The 17,953-nt window shown below is 41.6% G+C and overlaps 1 protein-coding gene across 2 annotated transcripts in view; it reads left to right on the top strand.

The window, feature by feature from the left end:
• The window catches only part of PAPPA2 (pappalysin 2), a 459,501-nt gene that overhangs the window by 203,721 nt on the left and 237,827 nt on the right, over positions 1 to 17,953 (top strand). For both annotated transcript variants that reach the window (XM_029618757.1, XM_029618758.1), the window contains 3 exons: positions 2,284 to 2,372; positions 8,339 to 8,532; positions 14,948 to 15,106. In XM_029618757.1, the coding sequence (XP_029474617.1) occupies positions 2,284 to 2,372; positions 8,339 to 8,532; positions 14,948 to 15,106 (442 nt within the window). The remainder of the gene's footprint in view (positions 1 to 2,283; positions 2,373 to 8,338; positions 8,533 to 14,947; positions 15,107 to 17,953) is intronic.

The following is a 17,953-nucleotide window of genomic DNA, read 5'->3' as shown; positions in this document are numbered from 1 at the left end:
CGTCCAGTGATGGCACCCTGCCCACTTCTGGTGCTCTAGGCAACCACCTAATGCCTCGCACCGGCCCTGCCTGTGTGTCTGTGTCTGAGGAGGTTCGTGTATGTGTGTGTGCCTATGAGTGTGAGAGCCTGTGTATATGTGTGAGCCAGTGTTTGCACATGTGAGAGCCTGTGCACACTTATCCAATTCATTTTTGTACTACTCTGTCTTAGTTGCTTGGACCACGCCCTCTGGCAAGAGATTCCATAGCTTGATTGCACACTGAGTGAAAAATTACTTCCTACAATTCATTTTAAATCTGCTGGTTGCTAGTTTCATGAAGAATCTCCTAGTCCTAGTATTATTTAAAAAGTAAATAACCATTCCCCATTCTGTTCCACCCCACTTGTGATATTATAAATCTCAGTCATATCCCCTCTTAGTCATCTTTTGTCCAAGCTAAAGATCCCTAATCTGTTTAGCCTTTCTGCTTAAGGGAGCTTTTTCATCCTCTTTATCATTTTTGTTGCCCTTGTCTGTAACTTTTCTCTGCTACTATGTCTTTTTTGAGATGGGGGCAACAGCTGTCTGTAGAGCTGCACATGGAACATGCAGCGAGGACAGATTAGTGGGCATCATACCCTATGTGGCGTTCTCTAGGGTAGGTGTTGCAGACAATGCGCCTATATGTAGGGAAATGAGATTCCATTTCTCACAGCCCCTGTCTTTGCCCTTGCCCACCTGTGCTGGTGTGTTGAATACTGCTGTAGGTTATCAGACCATGACTATATTGCAGGGGTTGACTAGTAAAGGTTTGCTTTGCCATCTGTGATACCAATGTTATACCTTAATGGACAGGACAATTGCCATTCCATGAAGGAGAAAATAGATTGTATAGATGGAAAAAGTTGTATTGTTATGTTCTGATACTCATAGAATTTCTATGAAAACAGTTCATCATACTAAGCCATTGCTATTTTTTTTTTTAATATCGAATAAGTGATTTTCTATGTGTGCCATGCTACTGGCTTTTTTCTCATTACCTCCTATGGAGTGAGCCAATATACATGTTTGCGATATTTGAATGTGAAAGTGAGTCCAGTGAAAGGTGAACAAGGGGTTTTGGCTTCTTGCCTTGAGATCACACTATCACACTCTAAGCATCTTCTGGGTGCAGCCTCCTCTGAATTCCAGATGTTGCCAACATTCTAGAGCAACTTTGCATGGCCAAAAGTGCATATGTTCAGAAACGGATAATGAATGTCATACATGTTACTATAAATATAGTATGTAGTGAAGAGTGGAGGCAGGACTGAAACCCCACAAGCAGGGTTAGGGTGGCTGAGATGTGTTGAATCTCTTGGCAGCATTTTTCAAGACTCAAGATACAGTTATTTTTATTTGCTTGAGCCATTTTTACATGAAAGATTTCTAACCTGATGATGAGTTAACCCCGATGAACTTGCTGTCTAGACTGTTCATGCAATTTATGCCTTACTAATAGCTTCATATTTAGCTGCTCTAAAAATGTCCTTAATTACTACTTCCCCCTCTCCACACACGCTGACTTAGACAACCTTATGCATAATCTGTTTTGTCTAAATTAAATTCATCTTTATTTCTAACACAAAATAGCAAGTGCAAATGTGTGTGGGTACTTTTCCTTAGGCAGTTTTCAAAGGCAAAATATATATGGACTTTTCCTTTGAAAACTGGTGCCAAAACAGTGGGTAAACAGTACTCGAGGGCTTTGAGGGAGTGTGCCTGCTTTGAAAATTGTCCCCTAACTTGCCATTTTTGCTTCTGTGGTTATTCACAAGTTAAAATCCTGTCTATTTTTCCAATTACTGAAAGCTGAGAAATTTGGTGTCTGCATAGAGTTAGGTGTTTACAATAAGGAACATCTTATTCACAACTGTCAAATCAGCTGGAAGTATCATCTGAGAGACCAAAGACTGGATAAGAATATACCCTAACCCTTTTATTCCCAGAGGAGGCCACTCAAAAATAGATATGAGAAAAAGCAATGAGGGAGAACTCTGCATGCTTTCTGCCTGTGTTGCACTCGTTCAGAAGTAACAGGACATGGAGGACTTATGTTTCCGACGCTGTCAGGCCAGCATTCCTCACCGTGACTAAATTCACGAGTACAATCTGGAGCTGTTGGCAGAATTTTGGATTTGCAAAGCTGATGTTTTAAATGTGATGCATTTTAAAGTTTGCCTGCAGAGCAAAGGACCATCTTGAATGGTGCTTACAGGAAACCAATTCTTGCGTGTTTTTTAAATGTTTTTTTCCTAGCAGCTTAGGAGAAGAGTGTGACGATGGAAACCTGCTGGATTGGGATGGCTGCTCTAAGAAGTGTGCAAAAGAAAAAGGCTTCAACTGCATTGGTGAGTGAGTCACACAGCGGTTTCCTTGAGCTGCGTGTCCCTCTGTCCTCAAACCTCCTTTAATCTGCTATTGAAATATCCCACTTTAGAATCGGGCTCAGTTACATCTATCAGGGGCAATTTTCAACAGCCTGCCTACTTGCAAGGTGCACGCTACGGATGTGCCGGCCAAAACAACGTGTTTGTTTTTTTTATTTCAGGGAAAGGGGGGAAGGGGACTGAGGGGGGCTCCTTCTTTGGTTTGTTTAACGTTTATTTCAGTTTGATAAGTTTGCCAAACTGAAGTAAACATTAACCCCCCCCCCCCCCCCCAAAAAAAAAACAAAAAACATGTAACAGGGCCTCCCTGACTCCACTCCCATCCCTAAGAAACTGGCATGTCCCACAATTATCCAACTGAGCTGAGTCAAGCCCAGTTAGGGCCTCCTGGGCTCCTCCCTCATTTACCCCTTCCGTAGGGGTGCTGGAGAAAGAAACAGGCAGGATGATGCCCAGTCACTCCTGCCTTGTTGTGATCCTTTTCAAAATGGGTTATGCCCCCAAGAACAGCACCAGAGAGACAATCATTGCTGTTATGGATGTGGCTAGTCTCTTCGAAGACCACTGCATACGTTCTGAGATTTAAGCCAGAACAGTAGTCTGGAAGACCATGACTTACCAGCACTCCCAAAACCTTTTTAGAGACTGCATAGCTCATTACAGAGAGATTTGCAACCCTTCAGTCTCTATTCTGTTTCCTCTTTCCTCCCAGTGGCTCTCCGGTATCTTCAGATTGCTCATACAGGGCATCATCGGTCTTTTGTGCCAGCATTAGAGAATGCTTATTAAGGGTAAATGATCGGATGCCAGTACCCTGCACAGTCAGAGCTGAAAAATTCCCCTCCCTGATATCAATGGGGTGGATGTGGAGGGACAGGAATCCAAAGAGGATGAGAGACAGAAGAAATGTGGAGTACAGAACAGGAGAGACACACAGAAGAAGGAGAAAGCAACATAGAGAGGGAAGAGGATAGTAGGGGTGTGCATTCGTTTTGAACTTAAATGGAAAACGCAACTTATTATTTTTTTTAACTTAAAAAAATGATGAGGCGTAAACGATCGGATTTCCAACTTATTCAACATAGCTATGTTGAATACGTTGGAAATCGCGATTGTTGATCTAAATAAAAATTTAAACTCCACACCCCCACATGGTTTATCAATTCAGGCTATTATATATAATGAAACGTTGGTTTGCCTCAGATAGATTATTTGCTCCTGCAAATACATGGTTATTAATATTCTATTGTTCGATATTTAGCATATTATTTGAAACCCATGTTTTTCTGTAAAGCCTGTTGCTATTAATTGTTTTACTGTTTATTTTATACTGTTACATGTAAAGCCTGTTGCTAAATTAATGTTTCACTGTAAACCGAGGTGATGTATTGCTTTACGTACCGCGGTATAGAAGAACCTATAAATAAATAAATAAATAAAATAAAATAAACCCCTCACCCTCCTTAATCCCCCCCCCCCAAGACTTACCAAAACTCCCCAAGCTGGCCAAAAGTTCAGTGAGGGTCCGGGAGCGGACGCGTGGGGAATCAAGTGACGTCCGCGTCACTCCGACGTGACGCCGACGTCACGTGGTCCATCGCAGTTCCGCTCCCGGACCCCTCGTTGGACCCAAACGGCACTTTTGGCCAGCTTGGGGGGGCCAGTCTGGCTTTCCTCTGCAGGAAGTCTCCCCTCTTCTTTCATCTCCTCTCCTGGGGTCCAGATGCACAGATAAGTCACTTAGGGGGTCATTCATTTATCAAAGTGCTAAATAGAGTTTTCACATGCCAATTCATGGCACAAGGCCACCTTTTTATCCGCAGCACAAGTCTCTGGAGGGTCACCCTGCCCGAAGCCAAGTCTCGTCTTGGTCCTGTCTCTTGAATCTTCCTGTTTGAAGCCAAGTCTCATCTTGGTCCTCCGTCCTGAATCTTGTTCCGGCCCTTGGATTTCCTTGTGGCTGCTCCGTCCATGCCTAAGACTCTGTTTGAACCTGCTCCGCTTCAGCGTGGTCCATGACCAGCCATGGGCGGCTGTGTAGGGTGCGTCTCGGTGCAGGCTTCTTCTGAATTTTCGCCATATTCCAACTTCAACTTCCACGTATCCGTTGGAGTCTGCCTCGCATCAAGCGTGGTCAGCGACCAGTCCCATGGGTGGGCTGTGTAGGGCACGCTGCGTCGCAGCCTCAACCTAGTACTTGACTTTGATCCTGAACTTCTTCATTCCAAGTCCTCGTCTGAGTCTTCCTAGCGCTCAGAGTTCCAAGTTGATCATCTGAGTCTTCACGTTCCAAGTTCCTCGTCTGAGCCTTCCATGTTCCAAGGCCTTCATCTTTAAGCAGGCATTCCCAGCATAGGTCTTCTAGCTTCTCCTAATTACCCTTGCTATTAATTATCAAGCTAATTTATTTTATGTCATCTCGTTGTTATCTTCCATGTGATTATCATTATGCTAACTATTTCAAGTTTCTTTTATATTATCTTATGTTTATTATACTCCTGTCCGTCCCCCCGTCCCCCCACCCCCCCCCGTTCTCTGTATTTCTCTTAGTTCCATGTAAACCGATATGATGTACCCACGAATGTCGGTATAAAAAAAGTTGCTAAATAAATAAATAAATAAATAAATCTGTCCATGGTCTCCGTTTGGCCTGCTGCTTTTTGCCGTTACCCAGCGGCAGGTCCAAAAGGGCTTGGAATGGTCGGAGGACCATTTAAAGACCACCATTGTGTTGTTGGTCTTCCTGAAAGCATGCAGGTCCGGTGGAGAGTTCAAACCTTCAGTTTCCACCCATGCTTGGACACGTCTCCCCTGCCTCGGTACCGCCTTGGAGCTCTCTGGGATTGTGCAGTGGCCCAAGGACACACATTTCCCTCAAATGGGACCACTCTTCCAGCACTCCCTATCAATCTCCTCACAGTTTTTGCTAGTATTTTATAAGCTATGTATTTCTGCCCTGAAAGTACACATGCATGTTTCAGTATATTCATAAATTTGTGATGCAGGAACATGCATAGTTTCTTTACCCAATATTAGGCACATATATTTTACTTGTGTAATAATTATAAAATGTGTGCCTAATTAAACATGGCGGCAGGATTTTTATAAAGTTTGCATTTAATCCGTTTCTGAAAATGTTTGCATGTGCACTTGGAATCACCAGTTCACTGAGGCCTCTACCAATTCACCCAGACTTTCTCCAATTCACCTAGATCCTCTCTTACTTCATCCTGAACCCTTAGCACTTCACCCAGGCCTCCCACCCAAAAACTACAGATAAAAGGCAAGTATGATTTCAATTGAATGAGTCAGTTAACAGTAGTAAAAGGATACAGCCAAGTTTGGTAATGTATGTGCATATACTTCCTAGAAAATGGCAACTTGCTCATATTCTTACGAACCCTGCCCTGGAAAGCCCCTAAACTACTCTTTTTTTCCCTGTTAACATTTATGTGTGACATTGCAAGTATGTGCGTACTCTTGAGGTTTCAAAAATAGTATCTAAATGCATACATGCTAATTTTACATGTACAACTCCCACTTAACTCTTTAAAATTTATTTTCATAGTGTAAATGCACAGAATTTTACACAGTTATTGGTTGCAAAAGTTTCTAAAGGGCTATTTCTATCAGTAAAGCACAATTTTACCAGCGGAAGTCCCTTTGAAAATGACCCTCCATATATATTACTATTCTGATCCAGAGGGCAATCTGCATGATCTAGAGGAAAGAAATGGGAGCCCTCCTTCCAGTGTGGGTTCAAAACCCATTACTTGGTGGCACCATGCGAGTACTTTTATTTGGATATAGGATATGCAAATTTTGAAAAGCCCATTTCTGCAGTTAAAGCATTGTTTTATTTGCAAAAATGGCTGTTAGAGAGCAATTTTCAAAGTCTTTTCCATGGCTAAAAAATCATTTTACTTATACAAATTGGAGATTTTAAATTTGATCAACTTGTCTGCAAGTAAAAGAAAAAAACATAAGAACATAAGAACATAAGAAAATGCCATACTGGGTCAGACCAAGGGTCCATCAAGCCCAGCATCCTGTTTCCAACAGTGGCCAATCCAGGCCATAAGAACCTGGCAAGTACCCAAAAACTAAGTCTATTCCATGTAACCATTGCTAATGGCAGTGGCTATTCTCTAAGTGAACTTAATAGCAGGTAATGGACTTCTCCTCCAAGAACTTATCCAATCCTTTTTTAAACACAGCTATACTAACTGCACGAACCACATTCTCTGGCAACAAATTCCAGAGTTTAATTGTGCGTTGAGTAAAAAAGAACTTTCTCCGATTAGTTTTAAATGTGCCCCATGCTAACTTTATGGAGTGCCCCCTAGTCCTTCTACTATCCGAAAGAGTAAATAACCGATTCACATCTACCCGTTCTAGACCTCTCATGATTTTAAACACCTCTATCATATCCCCCCTCAGTCGTCTCTTCTCCAAGCTGAAAAGTCCTAACCTCTTTAGTCTTTCCTCATAGGGGAGTTGTTCCATTCCCCTTATCATTTTGGTAGCCCTTCTCTGTACCTTCTCCATCGCAATTATATCTTTTTTGAGATGCGGCGACCAGAATTGTACACAGTATTCAAGGTGCGGTCTCACCATGGAGTGATACAGAGGCATTATGACATTTTCCGTTTTATTCATCATTCCTTTTCTAATAATTCCCAACATTCTGTTTGCTTTTTTGACTGCCGCAGCACACTGAACCGACGATTTCAATGTGTTATCCACTATGACACCTAGATCTCTTTCTTGGGTTGTAGCACCTAATATGGAACCCAACATCGTGTAATTATAGCATGGGTTATTTTTCCCTATATGCATCACCTTGCACTTATCCACATTAAATTTCATCTGCCATTTGGATGCCCAATTTTCCAGTCTCACAAGGTCTTCCTGCAATTTATCACAATCTGCTTGTGATTTAACTACTCTGCACAATTTTGTGTCATCTGCAAATTTGATTATCTCACTTGTCGTATTTCTTTCCAGATCATTTATAAATATATTGAACAGTAAGGGTCCCAACACAGAACCCTGAGGTACTCCACTGTCCACTCCCTTCCACTGAGAAAATTGCCCATTTAATCCTACTCTCTGTTTCCTGTCTTTTAGCCAGTTTGCAATCCACGAAAGGACATCGCCACCTATCCCATGACTTTTTACTTTTCCTAGAAGCCTCTCATGAGGAACTTTGTCAAACGCCTTCTGAAAATCCAAGTATACTATATCTACCGGTTCACCTTTATCCACATGGTTGAACAACACGTACATTTACCTGCAAACTGCAGAAGTTGTGCCCAGATGGGGGGAAAGAATGGAGAATAGAGCAGCTCAAGTAATTGGATTATTCAAAACAATGCATGCTACCTTATGCTGAAAAATGATAAGTAGAGAAAGTAGGAACAAATCTCTGTGCATCATTTTTCCATGGGCAAACAAAACTATTGGAATACTTTTGCATTGATTATTGGTGCAAACCCTGCAGGAAAACGTACTTGTGGAGTTTGCACTAGAGCATCCACTTTTGATTATTTATCTCTAATCATTTGGAGTGCCTCAGGTTCCAGCTTTGAGCTCTGGGGAGCCTGCTTAGTAATTCTTTTCTACTCTTTGGTAGAGCCTGACACAATGTGGAATGCAGTGGGAAAAGAGAAATGAAGAATAAAACTTTTTTTTTTTTTTCACAATAGTAGCTGCTAGTCGAATTCAGTGATCAGTCATGGAACTTGCATATCAACCATCACTAGTAATTGATGATCTTTTCAAACAGTGCTCATTAACATCACTAACCTGTTTAAAGTTCACCCATTCATGTAGCTGTATACAGGAGATATTCTTATAAGTTGTGAGCATACAAAAGGAATAATCCTCCGTTCTGACACAGGAACGTATTTTTGCTTTTATTGTAGGGGAGCCCAGCCTATGTTACGTCCATGATGGGGATGGGGTATGTGAATCTTTTGAGAGAGAAAGCAGCACCATGGACTGTGGATTCTACACTCCCAAAGGGTACACAGACCAGTGGGCATCAGTGGCCTATACTTCCCATCAGCACCCCAGGCAATGCCCTGTTTCTATGGTCATTGGAGAGCCTGCAGTGAAGGTAAGAACAGTTACTTAGGCTGAAAAAGACCAAAGCTCTATCAAGTTTCTCAATCTCCATTGGCAAAATGTTTTAACATTTCCCAACCTTTTGACTAAATAAATCTTTTCCCTGAAAGTGGTGAAATCTATTTCTCCAATATCCCTTGGGAATAATGAATGTTCTTTGTTTTACTTATTGCCCCTGTGGCAAAAATACTAACTTTTAAGAAGCCTATAAGGTCCACAGATATATTTGCATGGTGGTCTTTGTAGGTAGTGATAGATTTTAACGGACCAACAAAAAAAAGATTTTGTAGTACATGAGCTTTTGAGACCTCATAGGCATCTTCAGAGGTAACTGTAGAACTGGAGAAGGAAACCTTTATTTATTTTATTTTTATTTAAAGATTTTTTATATACCGAAGTATAGCAAAAAAATGCCTTCACTCCGGTTTACAATTACAACAACTTGTTACTTCTAGTGAATGCTGTAGAGTGGGATTTCCACAACAGGGGTTTATAAGTAAATAAACTTAAACTCATTCTCTGACTCTACATTTGAAATTGCTTCTTTTCAATCTAATCGCCATAAAATAGACTCTGAGTGCAGTTTATTGTTGCTGCATTTCTTTGCTGTTGCTAGAGTCTAGCAGATAATCCACAAAATACTGGCAAAATGAAATAATGTGTGCCAGCCAGAGGCTTACTTCAGGCAAAAGAAAAATAAATTGTCCAAGCTGCAAGCTTGCTTCAGCCTTTTCTGAGCCAAGGTTCTTACCCCCTTCCCCCCCACCATATCTGGTTGACTGAGTTTAAAATGACTGACTGGCCTCCAGTAGCTCCAGGACTTTACATAACATGTCTCCCTACAGCTGCAGTCGCATAGCTCTTCCTGTTTTCTGCTGGGCTGTCTTAAGTTGCAAAAGAGGGCTTTCCCCATGAATCAACCACAGTGTTTTTAAGGTAGATCTCTGTAAGTCCTCCATGGGAACTTATAAGATAGGGATGCCTCTGTACTCTGCCCTTTTTAGGGTCATCAGGAGGAGACCAAAGGGAAAATTGCATTAGCGCCAGTTAGAGATGAAGAGCATAATCTTAGTTACTGGAAGTGTTGGAATACTTGTCATCAAAGTGTTAAAGCAACACCTCCTAAGAACAGAGAATCATGAATCCAATGTCTTGTTTCAATCTCTTATGTTTAGAATTAAAACAAAATGAATGTATTTCAGTTCCCATATCCATTAGGGATGTGCAGAAGAAAAACATTAATTTCGTTTCATCCACTCTTTTCGTGGGGACCCCAATTTGTTTCTTTAATTTCAAAACAAAAAAAAAGTTTGTTTATTCTTTTGATTTTCCTTGTTTGCCAATAAACTCACTGGGGGAAGAAAGCAAACCTATTCCAAACATGGAATCAGCATTCTAAGATACCAAGAAAGGAGAGTAAAGCAGAAAAGGTGTTGGAAAAACACTATGGCACCAATAAAGGGACAAAGCAGCAAAAAGGGGCATCAAGACACCAAAGCAACATGAGAGGTACAAAGCAGCCTCCCAGAATGCCTCAGGGTGTAAGGTCTCAGGTTTGGCAGCGGCAGAAAGGCATGGCAGCAAGGCAGAATGTCACAAATACCCCCAAGGTCCAGCATGAGGGGTATAGCAACAAGGCAGAGTGGCATGGGAGATGCTAGTTATTCTGTTGAAGGATACTTGCCAATTTAATTGTCAGATTCAGTACAAGAGAATGAACTAGCTATCATTTTATTGAAATAAGCTTTTATTACATTCCATACATGAACTTGATCTAGTTGTTGGGTAGAAATGTGATTTTCTTGTGAAATGGGCTTTCTGAAGGAAACTGTCATCATATTCAGAACATGTGAATCGTTTCTTCAATGAGCGTGGTTTGGTTTTCATGGAACGTGGTAGGGATTGCTTTACTTTAAAACATTTTCCCATGTTCTGTAGCTGAACTCTGGATGCTCCATTTTATGAATTTCTGGTTTTGCTTGAGTTCTCTCTGCCTTTCTGATAATTTTATCACATAGAAAATGTAAATGATTTCTCTTCTGTATGTGTTCTTTTCTGTCTGGATTTCTTCCTGCAGACTGGGGGCTTTAGTGAACCAGGCTGAGATTGTGGAAGGGAAGAAGAAAAAGTACTACAGAACAGGTGTTGTGGTTGTAGAAACATGTCTGCATGTGGCAGCAAGTCTTCTAGAGTAGAATAAGGGGGATGGCAGATAGGAATGTGGCAGCAAGTCCTGTATGGTAGTATTAGAGGTATAAGCAAAAATAAAGGTGGAGAGGACAACTGGTACACTCAGTGAAAAACATCCAAATGAGAAAGGTGTAGCGCTATGCACATTAGGATCCACAAGGTAACAAGAAGATTCAGTCAATTAGACAAGATTACGAGGCAATTCAACTTTTATTAAAAGTATCAAAAGGAACTGATTTTGGGAAGAGCAGCCCTGTTACTGAAGCTGACACCCGATGTTTGGTTGCCTCAATGGAATCCCTGTTAAAATTAGAATTCTTTACAAGTCCTTCAACGTATTCCTCTGGCGCTCTCTTAAGACCCTAATTGCAGGTTCCTTGATAATACCTTGATGGGGTCCCTCATATACATGTTGTCACAAGCTTTTAAAGGGGCTTGGATATTCTATTATGGTATTCTACTGTGAGTTTGGAGATGCTGACTTTTTTGGATTTACTGTTTTTCATCACACTGTCATTGATTAGTTTGGGCTTCTGTCCCTCCCAACGCAGCCGGAGTGGCACAACACAGTCCATGTCCGGGGACTGAAATCACCTCTTTTTTATAGTGACTATTAAAAAGAGTGGAATTGCCTCAGAGGGACAGAAATCAACTCCTTTTGATACTGACTATTAATTGGAATTGTCTTGCAATCTTGTCTAATTGACTGAATCCTCTTGTTACCTTGTGGGTCCTAATGTGCATAGCACTATACCTTTCCCATTTGGAAGTGTTAGAGGTATGACAGGTAGCCAAGAGGCAATAATTCCCCAATGATGGAATAAGGGGCATGGAAGATAGGAATGTGGCAGTAAGTTCACTATGGTGGTATTAGGGGGATATGGCAAGTAACAACATCCTCCTAAGACAATGTATACAGAGGAAATGTATACAGTACATCTCAAGCTCAGTCTTCAAGATCAGCATTATTACTGGATCTGGAGAGCAGTGATAGGCTGAATCACTGTGATATGTTGTCTCTGTGCTGTGACCTCCTTGACAATGGCTCATATATAACTCACTGGGAAGGGCTGGCTGCTAACTTGTTATATAATTGCAATTACTAACTGATACCTGCGGTCCATTCATTTTTATGGCCCTTAGATTTCAATGGCCCATAGAAATGAATGGGAAACTAAATAAATGGACAAACGGGACAAATAGAATTTGTTTAATTTGTGGGACCCCCTTCATTTGTTTTGGAGACCCACAAAAGAAATGAATGGCTTCCATTCATTTTGGTACGCCCATTCATTCCCTAATGTCCATCTTTTCTACATGTTTTAAAGAGTAGAACAGATAAGTGTGAAACCGAGTGGCTGATATTGAAAAGGATCTGTCTGGTACTTTTTAAGTTGCCCATACAAACTCCAAGATTTCAATTTCCTGCCCTGCTGACTAGCAAAATGTTATCCGGGTAAATACTACATGGGTAAAAATTTGCCAAATAAAACGAGGCAGGATAAGGAATGTTTTAGGGTCATGGCCTAACTTTATCTATTCAGCTCTATTCAGATAAATTAAAACAGATAATTTTGGTTGGATAAACCTAGGTAAGTTTAGGTGGGTATATTCAGTGGCAGATTTATCCAAGTAAGTGCTAATGAATATTCAGGCAAGTTTACCTGTGTAACTTTCCACTTACTGCTCCAATCAGTATTGCCCTCTCAGCATTCTGGTTGAGTGGCGGAATAGCCTTGTGGTTAGACAGTGGGCTGAGAAGTCAGAGTTCAAATCCCGCTTCTCTTATTGACATTCCTTGTGACCTTGGGCAAGTCACTTCACGCTCCATTGCCTCAGGTACAAAATTTAGGGGGTCATTTACAAAACGTTTTATCCCGTTGTGTGTCTATGGGAAAAATGCTTCGTAAATAGGGCCCTTAAATTGTAAGCCCTATGAGGATTGGGAAATATCTACAGTACCTGAATGTAACTCTCTCTGTTTTTTTTAAACTGTTTATTTAGTAAACATTTGAGGCATAAAACAAAAGGAAAGAATTCCATGTATAAGACAGCAATAGCACAGAATATCATATAACCAGACAGGTGTGAGGTAAATCCAATAAAGCACTGTCCCATAGATATGCTGGTGTTAGGATAAGATATAGTGAAACAACGACGATTCATCCTGGTTTGGGGAATATTTTTGGCTTCTTCCAACATATTGTTTGTTGGGACATTTCTTGCATGGGATGAATGATCATGTATGTATATGGGTTTGTGGCATGCAGTTAAAATAGTAGTTTATGTGCATATCATATGTGACTCCCATCCCTTCAGGGTTCAATAAATGCCGCTATACTTTATTACGGGGAAATTTCCAGCAATGAGAGGTATCAGGAGATGGGAGCTACAGAGTTTGCTGAAACTTTACCATTTTTTTCAGTAAAACGTTTTTGGGTTTGAAACAAATTTTTCTAGAGTGGACTGTTTATGTTTTGTTTTTTGTGGACTGTGAAATCTCGGTAGCCCTGAAAGAGAATTTCTGGCCCCATTCCACAGAACTTAAGTCTCCCCTACCCTGTAGGGGAGACTTAAGTTCCCCAAAAAACTTAAGAACGTAAGTTCCCCAAAAAACTTAAGTTCCACAAAAAACAAAACATAAACAGTCCACTCCAGAAAAATTTGTTTCAAACCCAAAAACGTTTTACTGAAAAAAATGGTAAAGTTTCAGCAAACTCTGTAGCTCTGCGGCTAAATGTTGCCAGCGCTGGTGACATTGAGGTGATTGAGATAAGGTCAGCTTTAGCTGGAGAGAGCTGAGTGAGTCTGGTTGGAAAAATCGCTGTCCTAACTGTACCCGGCTACAATTCGCTCGGCAGCTTTAGCTGGTTATCCTCAGCAGAAAACTTAACCAAGCTGTGCTCTGCTGGATATGCAGGTAAACTTCGCAATGCCTGTTTAGGCGTTTTGGTGCCTCTGTACATGCAATAGGGGTGTGCATTCGGATTGACCGCATTAGTAAAACGCAACTCATATTTTTTTTTTACTTAAAAAATTGATTCGACATAAACGATCGGATTTCCCACATATCGAACATAGATATGTTCGATATGTGGGAAATCGCGATTGTTGAGCCAAAATAAAAATATAAACCCCCTCACCCTCCTTAATCCCCCCCTCCCGACTTACCACAACTCCCTGGTGATGGAGCGAGGAGTGAGGACGCCATTTCTGCAATCCTTGGCGAGAAGCATGTGACGTCGGCGGCACGTCGAGTGACGCCGGCGTCACGTGATTCCCGGCTCGTTCGCGCCGGATGGCTCGTTCAGCCCAAAAAGAACTTTTGGCCAGCTTGGGGGGGCCTCCTGACCCCCCCAAGCTGGCCAAAAGTTCTTTTTGGGCCGAACGAGCCGTCCGGCGCGAACGAGCCGGGAATCACGTGGCGCCGCGTCACTCAGACGCGACGTCACGTGATTCCCGGCAAGTTTCGCGCCGGACGGCTCATTCGGCGCGAACAAGCCGGGAATCACGTGACGCCGACGTCACGTGATTCCCGGCAAGTTCGCGCCGGACGGCTCGTTCGGCCCAAAAAGAACTTTTGGCCAGCTTGAGGGGGTCAGGAGGCCCCCCCAAGCTGGCCAAAAGTTCTTTTTGAGCCGAACGAGCCGTCCGGCGCGAACTTGCCGGGAATCACGTGACGTCGCATCTGAGTGACGCGGCACCACGTGATTCCCGGCTCGTTCGCGCCGGACGGCTCGTTCGGCCCAAAAAGAACTTTTGGCCAGCTTGGGGGGGTCAGGAGGCCCCCCCAAGCTGGCCAAAAGTTCTTTTTGGGCCGAACGAGCCGTCCGGCGCGAACGAGCCGGGAATCACGTGACGCCGCGTCACTCGACGTGCCGCCGACGTCACATGCTTCTCGCCAAGGATTGCAGAAATGACGTCCTCACTCCTCGCTCGATCACCAGGGAGTTGTGGTAAGTCTGGGGGGGGGATTAAGGAGGGTGAGGGGGTTTAATTTTTTTTTTTGCACATATGTACATATACCCAACTCATTGGATTTTTTTTATGTCCATATTGGCCGCAAGTGGGACCCCCTTTCGGACATAAAAAATATGAACATAAAATTTTGCTCTGCACATCCCTAACATGCAATGTTACTCTTGGGTTAGAGATGTAGTTCACTGGATCTTTTCCCCTTACCATCTTTCTGTTTTGCTTTGTTCAATCCCTTTTAGAGCTGTAAACCCCTCTTTCCTGATTTACCAGAGCATCAGTTCTTGGGTGCGTGGTTTCCCTGCAGCACCAGGGAGAGCGAGTCCAAGGATACTGAGGATGAGAATGAAAAGGCAATGACCGCCGGTGGCTCAGAACAAGAGGAAACGGTCTGGCTTAAAGTACGTGAAGCTGGTCTGGCTTTGATTTTTCTTTCTTTTTAAATAAAAAAATGTGCTTGTTTTAGACAGTAAAATTTATGGAAGCATTTTAAGTTTTAAATAATGGGAGGGAATGTCAGGAGAAGACAATGTGCCTTACTTTAGAAGGCACATTTCATGGCACCTATTCAATGATGAGTTTTCACAGATTATTCCTCTCCTGCTCTCTTTCATCTCTCTGATCCTTAATATTTCCCAGATTTTCTTTCTCACTTGTATATAGGAATATATACTGTATATGTAAGACAGTAATTTTACATCATAATTACAATTGATATGTTGCATGAAGACTTCAGTCCTTTGTGTTCACTTCACACTGGTCTTGAGTAAATATTTGTCTGTGGACTATGTCTTTCATATGTCTATTTATACATGCATGTGTGTGTATGTATATATATATATATATATATATATATTCTGTCTAATTCTCTCTCTGTCTACCATAATCCCATAATCCCATAGCCTGCTATCATTCAATATCCCCCTCGGACAATCTCTCCTGTTTCATGCTACAGATGCCTCCTTTTTACGATGTACTCAGATATATCTGTTCATCTATTCAGTGTACCTACCCTGTGTTTATCTTGTTCTGGTCATTCTCCTAGTTTATGCCATCTCTCATTATTGTTAATTTTTAAATTCCAAATATGGTTCAATGTAACAAGTTGTTTTGTATGTAAACCGGAGTGAAGGCAACCCTGCTATACCTCGGTATATAAAAAATGCTAAATAAATAAATAAAAATAAATAAATATTTTCCCATTTTTGTTTCGACATGGCACCTATCTCAGGACACGAACCCTTTAATTTCATTAAGACCGGTGAGGAAATGTCCCTCTTAGGAAGTCTTGCACTAACTGTCAATGCTGCTTGTTTTCAGCCTTGAATTGGATTGTCATGGATCCTGAGATGCAATTCTGTCCTTCATGAATGAATAGCAATAGTAGCTATTACCAACAAACCTGGTGCATTAGCTTTAAAAATATCATTCCTTCTTTGGCTAAAAGTTAATTGCTTGCCTAGTAAAGGGCAAGTGTCTTTATTTATAGGCTCTCCTTGACCAGTAACAAGATTTTATAATGTTCACACTCAAAAGAATGTGTGCCTGTGTGTGTCATAAAAGAACACAGAAAAGTATATTTGAACAAAAACACAAACTGGTGTGCAAATGCACATTTGCACACAGGAACATGCCTGTTCTTATACTGCTTATGATGATTGAACTGCACCGAATCATTTAAAGCAGCACTTAAAACTCTTCCAACAAGCCTAGTTTTCTAAGAATGTCCAACACTGGATTTCAGTTAAGACTTTTTCAAGATATACTTGGATTTAAGAAGTTTGTCGTCGGTGATATATGTTTCTGTGCTTTATTCTTATGCGTATTGAAAATGTACATTGCCTAGTCCACTGTGTATAGGCAATTTAGAAATCTTTATAAACATATGCAGGCAAACAACAAAAAGGGACGTATGAACTGTTACAAAACTAATTAGACAAGCTAGCTGAAAATGCTCGTTTGTTGAACTGGTTTTCCAACATTTCATGTTGGAAACATATGCAATGTATTTTTGCAAGTGGCCAATTTGCATAGATCAGAAGGCTCATGTGGATCTGCTAAGGATTTTAATGAGATTTGCATGGAAAAATCAAATGAAACAGTGAATTTTGGGAAATCTATGGATTTTTTTTCTTCAGCTCAAACCAGGCTGATATCCACTTGGTTCAAAATAGTTTGCACATCTCTAGTAACCAAGTCAGTTTCCCATGAGTGGTTTCCATTCCATGTTCACACTAAGGGTACTTTTCAAAGGGACTTCTACAAGTAAAACAGTGTTTTATGTGTAGAAAATGCCTTTTACAAAATTTCCTGCCCGATGTGCGGGTAAATATACAGGTGCCTGTCATGTGTCATGCATATGTTTACCCGGACTGAACAGAAGTGTTTCCGGAGACTAGGCTGGGGTAAGGCTGGGACTTATGCACATAATTTTGGATTTCCACTGGTGTGCATCTAAACTTTTTCATGAAAATAATCTCTACACATTTTAGCAGGTGTAAATGTGTGCTGGTAAATTTGTTTGGATGATTCACAAAATCGACTTTGTTAGTGGGTAAGTCCAGTCGCACAAATACCTGTCTTAAAGTTATGCAGATAACTTTATCCAAGTATATTCAGTAGAACATCCGAGTAAGATCCATTGAGTATCCGCAAAAGTTATCCGAATAACTTTCCTATTCACCAGTTTACTAAGTTTGGACCTCTTTGTTTCTTGATTTTCATTGTACTGTCAATGGGCTTGATTCACCCAGCTTGAAGCTGGAAAGAAATTAGTGAAGCATAGTTATTCAGGACATAAGAACATAGGACATGCCATGCTGCTCAGACCAAGATCCATCAAGCACAGTATCCTATCTTTGACAATGGCTAGTCTGGTTCACAAAGTACCTGGCAGAATCCAAAAGGTAGATCTATTTCTTATTGTTGCATCCATCGGTCTCAGACGGCTTCGACCTCTGTGCCTCACCTTTCTTCCTTCTCTCTCCTCAAGCCTTGGGAAGATGGCTGCTGCCACGTCTTCATGCCACTCTCTCCGGCATCCCCGGAATGGCAACGGTGACGTTGTTCACCATGATTTTCCTGAGGGCATCCTAGGGTGTGCGCATGCACGCCACCCACATCTTTATCCACGTCATGGCGGCAACCTCGGGGGCGTCCCCTCCGAGTGACGTCATCACATCCTGGTATTTAGCCTGCCCTTCGTTTGCTAACAAACTGAGTTAGCAAGGACTGGAATGCCTCCCGTC

This window comes from Rhinatrema bivittatum, chromosome 10 (assembly GCF_901001135.1).
Source record: "Rhinatrema bivittatum chromosome 10, aRhiBiv1.1, whole genome shotgun sequence".
Lineage (NCBI taxonomy): Eukaryota > Metazoa > Chordata > Amphibia > Gymnophiona > Rhinatrematidae > Rhinatrema > Rhinatrema bivittatum.
This window is presented reverse-complemented; position numbering and strand designations above follow the sequence as displayed.